This window comes from Oryctolagus cuniculus, chromosome X, assembly GCF_964237555.1.
Source record: "Oryctolagus cuniculus chromosome X, mOryCun1.1, whole genome shotgun sequence".
NCBI classification, from domain to species: domain Eukaryota; kingdom Metazoa; phylum Chordata; class Mammalia; order Lagomorpha; family Leporidae; genus Oryctolagus; species Oryctolagus cuniculus.
In genome coordinates this window covers 10900217-10915604 of record NC_091453.1, presented here as the reverse complement: position 1 = coordinate 10915604, position 15388 = coordinate 10900217, and the positions used below count along the sequence as shown (strand labels likewise).

The 15388-nt window shown below is 44.1% G+C and overlaps 1 protein-coding gene across 1 annotated transcript in view; it reads right to left on the bottom strand.

Annotated features, from left to right (window-relative positions):
- The window catches only part of POLA1 (DNA polymerase alpha 1, catalytic subunit), a 330913-nt gene extending 316163 nt beyond the window's left edge, over positions 1–14750 (bottom strand). Inside the window, exons 1-4 of the mRNA XM_008272470.4 lie at positions 14607–14750; positions 9366–9481; positions 5419–5515; positions 4342–4422 (exon numbers count right to left, since the gene is read on the bottom strand). Coding sequence (XP_008270692.3) covers positions 4342–4422; positions 5419–5515; positions 9366–9481; positions 14607–14649 — 337 coding nt within the window. The 5' untranslated portion in view covers positions 14650–14750. The remainder of the gene's footprint in view (positions 1–4341; positions 4423–5418; positions 5516–9365; positions 9482–14606) is intronic.
- Positions 14751–15388: the final 638 nt, after the last annotated feature.

Here is a 15388-nt window from a genome sequence, read left to right as displayed (position 1 = left end):
AAAATTTGACAAGCATTTTACTCTTTAAGCCAGCAAATTATTGGAAATATAAACGCCCATCCAAGGAAACCATTTGAATAAATTACAGTACCTCTATACAATGGAAAACTATATATATAAAAGAAAGGAAGATCTCTAAGCACTAATATGCACTGATTTTTAGGCTATCTTGGTAAGTAAAAAAAAGCAAAGTACAAGACTATCTACAGACATTATCTTTTGGGTAAGAAAGAAAAGGAAATATAAATACATACAAACAATTCTCCTGGGTACATACCACAAAACAGTTATTCAAACAAAAACTTGTACACAAATGTTCATATCAACACCATGCACAATAACCAAAAGGTGGGAGGGGGACAGCACTGTGGCACAGCTAGTTAAGCCGCCACCTGTGATGCCAGAATCCCATACGAGAGCCAGTCTGAGTCCGCACTGCTCCGCTTCCAACCTAACTCTCAGCTAACAAGCCTGGGAAAGGAATGGAAGATGGCCCAAGGGCCTGGGCCCTAGCAGCCCACGTCAGACACGAGGGATGAGTTCCAAGCTCCTGGCTTCAGCCTGGCCCAGCCCCAGCTGTTAAAAAGTGAACCAATGAATGGAAGATCCATGTCACCCTCTCACTCTTTCAAATAAATCTTAATTGGGGTTGGCGCTGTGGCATAGTAGGCTAAGCCTCCGCCTGCAGAGCTGACATCCCATATGGATGCCCGTTCGTGTCCCAGCTACTCCTCTTCCAATCCAGCTCTCTGCTATGGCTTGAGAAAACAGACTTGGGCCCTGCAATAGTGTGGGAGACCCAGAAGAAGCTCCTGGCTCTTGGCTTCAAATCAGTCCAGCTCCAGTCATTGCAGCCATTTGGAGAGTGAACCAGCAGATGGAAGACCTTTCTCTCCATCTCTCTGTAACTCTACCTCTCAAATAAATAAATAAAACTTATTTAAAAAAGAAAATATTATGCTAAATGAAAGCCAGTCACAATGACCATCTATTATAAAATTCCTTTTTTATGAAACATCCAGAACAGGGAAATCTACAGAGACAGAAAGCAGATTACGGGCCAGCACTGTGGCATGGCAGGTAAAGCCCCCACCTGCAGTGCTGGCATCCCATATGAGTGCCAGTTCGAGTCCCAGCAGCTCCACTTCTGATACAGCTCTCTGCTACAGCCTGGGAAAACAGTGGAAGATGATGGCCCAAGTGCTTGGGCCCCTGAACCCGTGTGGGAGACCTGGAAGAAGCTCCTGGCTCCTAGCTTCGGATTTGTGCAGCTTTCGCCATTGCAGCCATCTGGGGAGTGAACCAGCATATGAAGGAATCCCCCCCCCCCAACGCCTCTCTATAACTCTGCCCTTCAAATAAATAAATAAATATTTAAAGAAAAAAGAAAGAAATTAGATTAATTGTTGCCAGGAAGGCAGACTGGGGAGAGACTACATAATAGGTATGGGAGGGCTGGCACTGTGGTGGATAAAGCCATCATCTGCACAACACTCTGAGAATAGACCCTTGGCAAAATATATGAAAAGAGCAAATAACCCTGAAAGAAACCAAAAACTCTTGGAATGATTTTTGGTAGAGGTAATCCAGTAATTCTAAAATTATTCTGAGTACATTACAGAAGGCTTCTCATTGAGAATGAAAGTAGACCTAAGTGGAGAATTGGGAAGAGGAAAAAGTCAGTGGTATCTGGATTTCAATCAAATACATCAGTATGAATTCATGATATACATATGATCGTCCTCAAAAAGTTCATGGAAAACGTGTATAATGAAAAACCTATGAGTGGATTTCAAAATTCTGCATCAAAATAAACTTACCTTTTAATTCCATTCTGTCAAGTTTTGAAGCACCCTCATATAACTTCCTAACTCTATTCATTGAAAGGGTCTAAAAGCCATTATGCCCCAGTAGGAAGGGGCACAGCTATCCCTAGATGTGAATGCCATTCCCCATAAAAAAGAACCAGGATTCTTGGGAGAATTGGTTGATCCCAAATCTTGGACAAGAGTACAAAGCAATTCTGGAATGTTTTCCTTTTATTGGTCCAGAAAGCAATGAAATGCTAAAAAACTAAAGGGGTCATGTCAAAAAAAGATGAAAGAACCAGCACAAAAGGGTTCCCACTGACTAAAACTATAATTTGAACATAAAAAAAAAAAACCAGGGGCCAGCACTGTTGCACAAGTTAAGCCACCGCCTGCACCACTAGCATCCCAGATAGGCACCAGTTCAAGTCCTAGCTGCTCTGCTTCCAATCCAGCTCCCTGTTAATGTACCTGGGAAAGCAGCAGAAGATGGCCCAAGTTCTCAGGTCCCTGTACCCATGTGAGAGACCCTGATGAAGCTCCTGACTCCTGGCTTCAGCCTGTCCCAACTCTGGCCATTGCAGCCATTGGGGAATAAACAAGCAAATGGAAAACTGATCTTCTCTCTCTGTCTCTCTGTCTCTGTCTGTCCCTGTCTCTCCTCTCTCTGTAACTCTGACTTTTAACTAAAAAATATTTTTTTAAAAAAGAGAAAATGATAATAGGCACTAGAATTTTTATTTATTTTTACTTGAAAGGCAGTAAGATAGAGACAGATTGGATACTGAATATCAACAGTAAATTTTCTAGAAATCCATGAGCTTGAAGCAATAATTTTTAAAAGGAGAAAAGAGAGGAGCTGGCACTGTGGCACAGCGGGTTAAAGCCCTGGCCTGAAGCACCAGTATCCCACGTGGGCGCCGGTTCTGGTCCCAGCTGCTCCTCTGCTGATCCAGCTCTCTGCTTTGGCCTGAGAGAGCGGTGGAGGATGGCCCAAGTCCTTGGGCCCCTGCACCCATGTGGGAGACCTGGAGGAAGCTCCTGACTCCTGATCGGCTCAGCTCCAGCCGTTGCAGCCATTTGGGGAATGAACCAGTGGATGGAAGACCTCTCTCTCTCTTTCTGTCTCTACCTCTCTCTGTGACTCTGTCTTCCAAATAAATAACAAATAAATTTAAAGAGAGAGAGAGAGAGAGAGAGAGAGAGAGAGAGAGAGAGAAAGAGAGCATCAATAGATGCTGAAAGCCCTGGGTAAGCATTTATGGGGAAATGGGATATACACATGGCCTCTAATCACCATCCCTTATTTGCATTAATTACAAAGAGGGAAATGTCAACTTTTTAAGAAAGAAATCTGTCAAGCAACATTTTTTTTTTTTGACAGGCAGAGTGGACAGTGAGAGAGAGAGAGAGACAGAGAGAAAGTTCTTCCTTTGCTGTTGGTTCACCCTCCAATGGCCGCTGTGGCTGGCGTGCTGCGGCCGGTGCACTGCGCTGATCCGAAGGCAGGAGCCAGGTGCTTCTCCTGGTCTCCCATGCGGGTGCAGGGCCCAAGCACTCGGGCCATCCTCCACTGCACTCCCGGGCCACAGCAGAGAGCTGGCCTGGAAGAGGGGCAACCGGGACAGAATCCGGCGCCCCGACCGGGACTGGAAGAGGGGCAACCGGGACAGAATCCGGCGCCCCGACCGGGACTAGAACCCAGTGTGCCGGTGCCGCAAGGCAGAGGATTAGCCTAATGAGCCACGGCGCCGGACGCAACATCTTAATATAAATACAAATGGCATGACGGACATTATGATATGCCCCTGAAATGATCAATGGGAAGGTCATAACTTCATCTATACTACAGATTTTGCCAAAACACTTACAAAAAACATTTACTGTTACAAAAATACGTAATCTAAAATTAGGCATGAAGAGACAATCAGGCAAATCCCAGACTGTGAGAATTCAACAAAATCACCAGTCCCTTTAAACTGTGAATGTCATGGGGGTGGGTGTTTGGTTCAAGGTTTAAGCCTCTGGTTGGACACTAGCAACCCACATAAAGATGCCTGGATTCAAGTCCCAGCTCTACTCCCAATTCCAGCTTCCTGCTAATGCACACCCTGGGAGGCAGCAGTGATGGCTTGGTTTACTCAAAATAAAAAATCTGCCAGTGACTGTGTACCCAAGAAAATGTGACGCATTTATTCACATAATTTTAAATTTCAATTAAACAAAGCCAGGTGATTATAGCAGTTCTAAACTTTGTTACTGTACTGTAAAATTACCAAAGAGCTAAAATTTTAAGTATACCACTTCAGTAGGAATTAGATGATATCACTTAAAATTTTAGCCCTCAAAATCACCAAGTGTAAATCAACAAAAGGACTCAAAAGCTCAAAGTAAATAGACTACACTCTAGATAATAAAGACATGAACCTTTTCATTCTCTGGTATTATTTTTGTTTAATTTTCCATGTAACAATGCTTCTCTGAAAATTTCAGACAATTCTTTAAATCTCAAAAGGACACAAAATGTAGGCACCTTTCTCACTGGCATCAAGGGTATCATCTTCAAGGTCATCATCAAAAATCTCTCGGCCATCTTCCACATAGCCGATACCATCTGCAGAAACAAAATTTAATATTGGTATCAATTTTAAAACGTGGGCAGTATTTTAGACATAACCAAAAGAAATCCTTATACCCATTCAGATATTCTCCTAGCCTGCGCCATTTTTAAGTGTGGCAGAATCCTGTTCAAACAAATGTCCGATAAGGCACAGCATCCACTTAACAGATGTGGAGACAAAATCAAAATACACTGCACCACGTTAGGTGAGCCAGTGAAATGATGTGGCTGATGAATCAAAGTCTACCATACAAGATGTTTTATAGCAGCTGTCCTCTATCAGAAGAATTAAAAGAACCAAGACTACCACAAGCCCAGAAAGGCTTCCCAGTCTACAAGGAAAAACTGGCAACACAGCTGAGTCTGCCACTTACAGAAGTAGAAACAGAAATATAGCCAAAGGCACAGTGTACATTTCCTCCCTGTACTCAGTATTCACACCCAAAAAATAGACCCTACAAGCAAAAGTAATGAGTTTTCTATATGGAACATAAGAACATGAAGACCGGTCCTTACATGGTGCTTTCCACTGTCAATCACTGTTCACACCTAGAACTTCTGGTACTCCTCACAGCAGCTCTGGGAGACTGGTGGTTTTCTTATCCTCATATTACAGATTTTTTAAAAAATTTGAGGCTCAGAGAGATTAAGTAACTTGTTCAAAGTAATACAGTAGGAAAGGGGGAAAGACAGAACTTGAACCTGTGCCCTTTAATTTCAAATGCTCCGTGTTAGCCCCACAGGCACATGGCTCCTCCCAATTCTTGCTAAGCCATTTCTTTGAGAAGTTATACTATACCCTGAAGTATGTGCCTAATTCTCCAAAACATTCACAAAGAGACTTCCTATTGTTCCTCAGTTAAGGAAAATTCAAATAAAAGATACGAACCTAACAGTACATTACAGCCCACACAGAGCAGCAACTCACTGCAAGAAATTCTTGAAGAAGCAACTAGCACAGTGCCTGGAAGGCAATTTCCTCTCACATACCATCATCCACAATCCAGTCGTCATCCTGGCGTGCCTGAACCAGCTTAGAATACTGTTCTTCATCAACTTCTTCATAAACACTTGTGAAGTCCTCGACCTGCCATTATACAAGTTTGAGAAACAGCTTCAAATGAAGTGAAAGCGTTAAAACCATTCTGATGAAAAAATTGTCAAACTGAAACTGGAATGGCAGCCTGATGGAGTAGCTGCAACCAAATCATGAGTTCTGACATTCAACACCACTACAGGGTTTTCCTTAAATAGACATCAATTAACTTAGTATTCCTTTTAGGTGGGTGTTAACATAAGATATTAAATGATTCCATTAGCATAATATACTTGTCATACCATCAATTACTCATCAACTTCATAAAAAACAAACTGAATTATAGCCAACTCTTCATTAGCTGCTTTGGGGATTATTCACTTGTAATTTCAAGACTGGTTTCTTCTTAGCAAACCCGTAAGGCATGCCATCTCCCTCTCCACTGACTGATGGATGCTCAGTGAACAGACAATCATTTTAATAACTGTTCACCCAACCAAATGTGATTCAAGAAAGAAAATCTCCCTCATCCATCCCCCTGCACAAATCAGCCAAACAAATATATCCTACATTCTACAAGCAAGCTGGAAAATGGTTTTGGAGTGTTTCTGTTTGCATTAGCACTGGACTTAAGTCCTGAAGAGTGGCAAGTCTTCCAACAGTACCAACTGCCTCACTGCCGGAGTATCAGTGTGCCAGCAGGTACTGGCAGGAATGAAGCATTCCACCTCTACAGAGTGAAAGCAACAAATGGGACAGACACCACTGCCCACTAGATGACACTCTGGTGGGCTACTGAGATCTTCGCAGCCATCTCATTAAAATGCCCGCCCCTGGGGCAGGAACTTGGCCTAGCGATGAAAATGGCAGTCTGCATCTGCCCGGTTAGATACCCAGCTCCTTATTCCAGCTTCCTAATAACGCACAATCTGAGATGCAGCAGGTGACGGCTCAAGCAGGTGGGACCCAGTCTCCCCCACGGGAAACCTGTACAGAGTTCCCAGCTCCCAGTGTTCAGCCCTGCCCGGCTCCAGCCATTACGAGCATTCGGGAGAGTAGACCAGTGAATGGGAGATCTCTAACTGTGGGTCTCTCTCTGGCTCTCTGCCTCTCAAATACATTGTTCTTTAACATTTCAACAGATTCCTTCTTCCCTCAAGAGTTCCACTGCTTTTTTCTACCTGAAGAGCTAAGACTCTAGGAAAAAGCTCTGAGCTTTGAGAGCCTGATGGCCAGGGCTGACTGGATTCCTGCCACACCTACAGGCTTATAATAATTACAGGATTAGGCTTAGTTTTCACCTCCTTTTTATCCTACTCTACAGGGATCACTGCCCTTTCACAATTCAGAAACAGAAACTACCTGCCCTGCCAAACTAAGCTTTCAACAAGCCCAATTTTACTCTACTGACCAAGTCTGTTTGAGGGGTTGGGGGAGGGCACAATTGTTTTCGCTGGCTGAAGACATTTGTTGACTCTCATTTAAGTAATTCACTTGTATACTACCAAGACGACACCAGGAAACTATTTCAAAAGCAATCATTTTGAGTAAAAAGTCATTTTCACTCTGTCTTTATAAAGAGCATTGCTACAGCTCGGCATGCACTCTTAGAGCCATACAATTAACATTAGTGCTTCAAGGAAAATGTGCCACATCGTGCCATCCTCTGAAATGCCTCTCGGAACTCCTGCAAGAAGCATCTCTGCTACAATCCTGTAGCAACTCTTCACGATCTGGCAGTCTCATTTAATTTGAACAAAAGGTGCCAAGTGGCAGGAATCGTCTTCTATTTGTTGTAACTACCCAATCCAGTACCAGTCATGGTTAAACATGAATATTCTAGGGCTGGCACTGTGGCGTAACAGGTAAAGCCGCCACCTGCAGTGCTGGCATCCCCTATGGGCACTGTTTGAGTCCCGGCTGCTCCACTTCCGATCCAGCTCTCTGCTATGACCTGGGAAAGCAGTGGAAGATGGCCCAAGTCCTTGAGCCCCTGCACCCACATGGGAGACCTGGAGGAGGCTCCTGGCTCCTGGCTTCAGATCGGCGCAGCTCCGGCTGTTGCAGCCAACTGAGGAATGAATCAGCGGATGGAAGACCTCTCTCTCTCTTTGTCTGTCTCTCCTTCTGTGTAACTCTTTCAAATAAATAAATAAATCTTTAAAAAGAAGAAAAGAACAACTTTTATAAAAAAAATACATGAATATTCTAAAGTCAGACTTCCTGGATTCTAAAGTCCAATTCCTGGAATCTGCCACTAAGACATCAGACATCTCATGTGGAAAACGTTAATCATAGTATCTAATTTAATCCTCCATTCGTGGTTGTTATTACTTTCTAGTGTCAATCACTTTCTAGTCTTGAGGAAGTGAAATAAAACTCAGGAAAGTGAAGCTAGACAATGTTGTACAGATAGTAATCACTATTTTTTTTGCCTGCAGGCCACAAATAGTGGGTAAAGGAAAATGAACACTACATTCAATCTTTTTTTTTTTTTAAAGATTTATTTATCTATCTGAAAGGTAGAGTCACAAAGAGGCAAAGGCAGAAAGAGAGAGAGGTCCTCCATCCACTGGTCCACTTCCCAGATGGCCGCAATGCCCAGAGCTGCACGAACCCGAAGCCAGGATCCAAGAGCTTCCCCCGGGTCTCCCACTCAGGTGCAGGGACCCAAGGACCTGGGCCAACCTCCACTACCCTCCCAGGCCACAGCGGAGAGCCAGACCAGAAGCAGAGCAGCCAGGACCCACACAGGTGCCCATATGGGACGCAGACACTGCAGACAACAGCTTGACCCACTACACCACAGCACCAGCCCCAACACATTCAATCTTATAAGACGAACATGGAAGAAGTAAGGTCCAAGTCTCCACTGCTACCCCCTCCACAAACGAGATTAAGAACAGTGCTCTCCGAGAAGGAGTGCTTAGCTAGACTGCTCAACAGCTTACCAGTAAAAGGACCTCAGTCCTCTCAACAAAGACATGGAACTTACTGGAGATGCAGCCAGCAACAGGGGAAAAATAGAGCTACTTTCATTTTGGAATTCTATGTTTTATTTTCACTTACTTTCACTTTATTTTTGAAAGCATAAAGAGACAGAACAGAGATCTCCCATCTGCTGGTTCACTCCTCAGATACCCACAACAGCAAGACTGACCAGGCTAAAGCCAGGAGCCTGGAACTCAACCTGGGTCTCCTAAGTGTGGGTGGCAGGGACTCAAGTACTTGAGCCATCACCTGCTGCCTCCCAGGGAGTGCATTACCAAGAAGCTAAAATGAAGCAGAGTAGCTGGGACTTGAACCAGGCACACTGATATGGAACGTGGCCTCCAGGACAGGGACTTAACTACTGCCAAAAGGCCCACCCGTTTTGGAATTTTAAAATCATCTGTAGGGTCCGGTGCTGTGGCATAGCAGGTAAAGCCACTGCCTGCAGTGCCAGCATCCTATACGGGTGTCAGTTCGAGACCTGGATGTTCCACTTCTGATCTATCTCTCTGCTATGGCCTAGGAAGGCAGTAGAGGATGGACCCGCGTGGGAGACCAGGAGGAAGCTCCTGGTTCCTGGCTTCGGTTCAGCCCAGCTTCAGCAGTTGCAGCCAACTGGGGATCTCTCTCTCTCTGCCTCTGCCTCTGCTTCTCTGTAACTCTGCCTTTCAAATAAATAAGTAAATCTTAAAATAAAAAAACTAATAAAATAAATAAAATCATCTGTAAAGTGCCTTACAGGAAGCTTAAGGGTTGTGTGTTTTCCATAATCTGTCTATCTACCTCATGCCCACATTCTATTAAGAAATCGCTATTATAAGAAGCTTGAAATAATATGTATATTGACTACATGCAAGCTATGATTTAGGTAAACCACAGGAGGATAAAAAAGAGAAAAATGGTTACTTACTTCATATTTATACTTCTCACCAGCTTTAGCCTTTTTCAGTCTCTCCAAAGCTTCCTGGCGTCCTTTCTTTGATTTTTTTTCTCGCCGGGCTCGAGAAGCTACAAAACTCCCTGAATCTGACACAGCCGGAAAAAAAAAAGCCAAATTTACATGAGATGTTATAAAATTGTCAGCCATCTTCCCTCAAAAACAAAGAAACATTTCTGACCAATAATACACAATATTATACAAACGGATTTGTTTATAATAGGAATAATTCACAAAGCTCATGGCCAAATATGCAGATTCTCTGGCTCTTCAAAAATTTTCTCTAAGATCCAGCTAAAATAACTGAATCAACCATTATCCCAGAGTCACCTAATATCCTGCAGAGGCACTAGGAGAAAAAAGATCAGCCATCAGTTAGTCCATAAACTTGCCACTAGAAATGACAGGCCATAAGTAATCCTGCAGGTTATAAAAGGAGGACATTCATTTTGTATTCTATTAATCAACATTCAAAAGGCTCCAAGGAGCCTCTGTTCTTTGCAAGTACTAGGTGCTAGGAGAGAGGCAAAGATCACAAAGACACCGCCCCTGAACGCTCAGAACTTACAATCTAATACAGGGGATAAGCAGCCAACTGGCACTCAAACAAGATTTAAAAGTAATGCATGCCTGACAGAGGTTTGGATAAAGGACTTGGAATTTCAATGGAGGAACAGACTGGGGACTGGGAGAATTTAACAAAGATGCCTGTGCAGAGAGTCTTGATTCTATCACTGATTTCAAGGACTCAGTTGGTTAGGATATTATAGGATGATATGAGTTCAACTTTTGAATTATTCACGCTTTGTCATTATAAACTGACCACCCCACACACATACTCAAAAGAATTCATTCACAGAATTAAGACTTCCGTATACCAGCTGACAAATAACCACACCAAGCATGAGAGTGCTGCCTGCCAGCCATGAGTTTAGGCTCAGCACGACTGCAATCTATGTCTGCGAAATGGAGTATTTTATTGTACTTGGTGCTAATTAACGTACAAAAAGGAGTAGGCCCAGGAAAGGAGAAGTATTGATAAGAGGCATCCTAAAAGCTGCAGCTCTGCTGGAACATTCATAACATTAAGCTGTTTGACTGAAATAGAAGATGCAATCTAAAGAACACATATCAAATGCTGCCAATAAACTGCTGAAAACTCTATCTTAGCGGTAAAGTATATAATTACCGATCTTATTTCTTTTTTCCCTAGCTTTCTGGAAATGGAATCTCTCTTTATAACATCTCGGTCTATTGTTTGACTTTCACATTTGACTTTTAAATTCATTTTCAGAAAGGCATTAAGTGTAAAGTAAGGAATACAGGTACTTAATGATGACAGTCATAAAATCTTAGGTGTCACTCAAATGACTTCAAAAATTGTAAGCAGGCCTACATGAAAAGGTTTCAGAGATTAAGGAACATGACCACTAAGAGTGGAAAGCTGCCTTCAATGTATTCAAGACTCCTCCGACCCCTAACAAAACACAAGGGTTTAAAATAGACCTACATCTCAAGCAACACTGTTCCACTATACAGAGTCTGGGGTACAAACAAACAACAGTTACTTGCCTGTCCTCAAGGGGCTCACAATCAAGTAAAAAAACTTGAGGGTGCCATCATACTATAAACATCCTGCCACAGAAAAAGGTTATACCACAGCACTCAAGTAACAGAGAAGCGAGCCTGAACTTTGCCTGGGAAATCAGGGAAGCCTTCACAGGGGAGGTTTCCAATACAGGCTTAAGGATAAGAATAGAATTTCATCATCAGAGAACAGAGTAAGAGCAGCAGAAGACGAAGGGGCATGAGCCAAATTACAAAGGGATGAAAATGACAGGTGTACTCAGAAACTCAAAGTCACTCTGGAAGGTAAATTCAACAGGAGAATATACAGCGCTTCAAACTGGGAGTTTAGGGAGAAGCAGCATACCCCGGTTCTACCATTTATAGGGTGACATGGGACCACCAATTAAGAAGTGGACAAGGGTCCTGTTTCAAGCTGCCAGCATCTGAAACTGTTGGAGACAATAAAATTCCCCCCTTATAACTCCTGATATCCTTTTTCTGAGGCTTTGTAGCTGAAAAAAAATCCTTCCCAGAAACCCTTACAACCAGTGCACAGGCTTATAAATTAGGCCCTACCAATTAGGAACATCTGCTTGAGGGCAGGCATTTGGCACTGCATTTGAGATACAGCCTGAGATACCCACATCCCATCAGTGTCTGGGTTTGAGTTCTGGCTCTGCTTTCTGATTCCAGCTTCCTGCTAATGCACACCTTGGAACACGGCAGAAGGCATGGCGGCTCTGCATTTGAGATACAGCCTGAGATACCCACATCCCATCAGTGTCTGGGTTTGAGTTCTGGCTCTGCTTTCTGATTCCAGCTTCCTGCTAATGCACACCTTGGAACACGGCAGAAGGCATGGCGGCTCAAGTACTTGAATCCCTGTCACGTGCATGGGAGACCAGGATTAAGTTCTGAGCTCCGGGCTTCAGCCTGGCCCAGCCCCGACTGTTAGAGGCATTTGGGGAGTGAACCAACAGACAGAAAATCTCTGCCTCTCTGCCTTTCAAACAAAATGAAAATAAATATAGAAGTTTTAGTGCCCCACATTTATTTAGAACAATAATCAGAAGCTAGGGACACTAGGCGGGGCGGGGGTGGGGGGGTTAGGAGATTTCACAAGTAGCAACAGCTGCAGAAGGACTGAGCCTATGCAACAGCGCCAGCAGTGTTGTAAATACAAGCTATACCACTAAGCACTTGGCCACAGTCGGCGACGACCTCCTCTCTGGCCTAGTTTTGTAGCATGACTTAAAGCACCTGTTCCTGGCTAAGCAGCCCTCAGAACGGCTTTCTAGAGTCCTCCTGAAGTTTCTGTAAGTAACACAGTATTCTAATAAATTCCTTTTCTGTTTAACTCAGCTGGAGTTGTTCCTTTGACTAATACAAAGCCTCAGAAAAAGGATAATCATGTGTGCTTCGTAGAGCTGTTAAGGAATAAACGAGGATGCCTATGTTACTTTACACTTCCCTATAGAGCAAAAGCTCATTTGAAGTTTGTGTGTGCACATAGATACAAAGTAGCCAAACACACATACAAATGAATGCTTACACCCCACATCTAGCAGTACCATGGGCTAGCTTCAGAAAGAAGAAATAAAAGCAAAGTCCTTTCCTCAGGGAAGCCTCAATATAGCACTACATATAATGACATGCTTACCATCTTGACTCCTGAAGACAAAAACCATGTCCAACCTACCCACCATCATAATGCCAGAGCCTGGCAGAACACCTGTGACCAGTAAGTACATAATAAATATCTGTCAAATGAACAAATGAATGAACCATTCTACCCACTTTTTTTTAATCATTAAACATCCCCTGATGTCTTTTCATACATAACAGCTAGTTACAGATCTTTAGACTTTTCACTGCTTTTGTCAAGGTGTTCCACTCTCCAATACATAAGGGAAAAAAAGCCAAGGCAGGTGTTAGGCACAGCACGTAAGACGCCATTTGGGATGCCCACATCAGAGTTCCTAGGTTCAAATCCTGGGTCTGCTTGTGATTTCAGCTCTCTGCTAATGTACACCTTGGGAAGCAGCAGGTGATGGTTCAAGTACTAGGGTCCTTGCCATCCACCAGGGAAGACCCAGATTGGGTTCCCAGCTCCTGGTCTGGCCCAGCCTCCACCCACCGTTCTAGGCATTTGGGGAGTGAACCAACGGATGGGGGATCTTTTGTCTCCCTCTCTCTCTCCCTTTGAGATAAATGAAAATAAATAATAAAGAAAAAAGGCCTAGGGTTTTTTTTTTGAATGTCTCCAATGCTTGGTACAGGTAAGTAAGCATAACAAAGAACAAGCATAGAAAAATCCAGTTAGGCAAGTTTAAATATTTGTTTCAAAATTACCACCTGCAGTCCCATCATTCTCCCTCAAAGCAGAGACACTAGCCCACAGCAGGCTATCAGGTAAAAATCTCACCCTCCTCCACAGCAGAAATTCCAGTCACAAGTCCCCAGTAACTACTTAATCAACACCACGACTTAAGAGAGGTATCAAGATTGCACAGTATCCTCCAGGGAGTGATTTCTTGATGTTCACAGATGACGTGCAGTTTTTAGGGTGAAAAGGACTTAGTGGCAAATCACTGATCAAGTGCTACAAAGGCTGCTCACGTACTCACATCCTACAGCCCATCTGTAATCCAGGCTAGTCGACTCTACACAATAAATTGTCTTTAAAAACGAAAGGCTAGAAGAACAAATTGAAATCTGTGATTCACAACTAGGTGAATGCAAAGGAAGCTGATTAGGAACCCAGTTCTCATTAATGATGATGTATTTGAGTGACAGGAAGTATGAGCCTGAGCTAAGAAAGCGAAGCATCTGATTTTAAGTTAGAAGTTCACTGAAGTCACACTTTCGTTGAACACTGTTCAAAAATCAGAAATCAGACAAAGCAATTTGCATTTCGGTATTCTATTTTTGGAAATAAAAGATTACTACTGAGAAACTGAGTGATATACAGGGCACCCAAAATGCTGAACTATTTTTTTTTACAAACTTCCTCAGAAATGACTAGAGTCGAGCATTATTTCTATGCACCACTTTAAGACCTTCCCACAGAAGAATTTGAAAGAAAAACTCTTAACGCAAAGTAGAAACGCATTACCCAAAAAGACAAAACGCATTTGAATCAGGTTGACAGCGCTTACAGCTAGCTTTCCTTAGTTACAACACAGAACAATTTTTCTGCAAGTTCCTAAAAAGGAAGGCGCACATCTGTTCTGTCCTTGGCAGCAGCGAAATACTTTCGATCGAGACAGTGCTCCACCGGGACCAGACTCAACGAAGTTGTGCCCAGCACGTGAGTACCACCCAGGAAAAATACGAGTAAAAAGAACAGCAAGCGAGTATGACGACCATCAGTGGGAGAGGGAAGGCAGTCTCCCGAACAAAAAAAAATCCTACAGGGAGCTCTTGAGTTTGCCAAGCGTACACAGCCCTGCAAGGAAATCCTGTCCAACACCAAAGGGCTCCCGCCCGAGACGCCTAAGATCAGCACCCAAACACACCCGCGGGGCAGACCGGGAGAGTGCGCTTCTCCAGGAAAAAAGAATGCAGAGACCTCCCGCAATCCGCAATAATGTCACGGTCCCCACATTCCCAACCAAGTGTCCCGCCCATGGAATAGTCCCTCACCGCTCGCCCCCAGCTCGGAATCGTTGCCGTGTATGGGCGCCATGGTCCCGGAGTCTCTCGATTCCGCGCCAACCAGCCCGAAACTGACTGGAGCGGGGGCCGAGATAGGCGCGAGCCCAAAAGCCAATCAGCGGCTTAGGAGGAGGTGGACTTCCGCCCGGAAGGACACTGACGTGCAGCGCGCGCCGCGCCCCGCCCCCGGCCTTCCCGCGGGCGCGCATTAGGCGCCCTGTGATGACCCCTTAGGGAAAAGCTAGAGCTGAAGGGAAGCCGGAGGAGAGCTGGAGAACGAAGCGGTCGGGCGCGGGAAGGGACCCGCCTGTAGACTGCGCAGGCGCACCAACGATGATGGGAACCGATTTGGGCGCGTGGAACTAGAGGCTCTCTGGTTCTGAGAGATGATTTTCCGGGAAAAGAGGCGCGGGCAGGCAGGACAGTGGGCGTGGTTGAACCGGTTTTTTCCCCCCAGCCTGGGAAAGCGACAGCCTCCTGCCGCGTTCTCAGAGTTTTGCCTGATAACTTAGCTTCGCAGTGTGTGAACACAATGGCTGTCTAATTTATCTATGCGTGTTTGTGTGTATCTATCTCACCACTTAAAAATATATGCCACCATTTTAACCAAATAACCAAGTATCACTAAACAGTAATTTCACCTCATATACCTTCTGATGTGCTGCATTTGGAAAAGGACCGACTTCGCCTATGTAGTCTTCTTGCCAAAAATGTCTACCTGACTATAACACTGAGGAAACAATCACACGAATTCAAAGTGTAGGGCAACT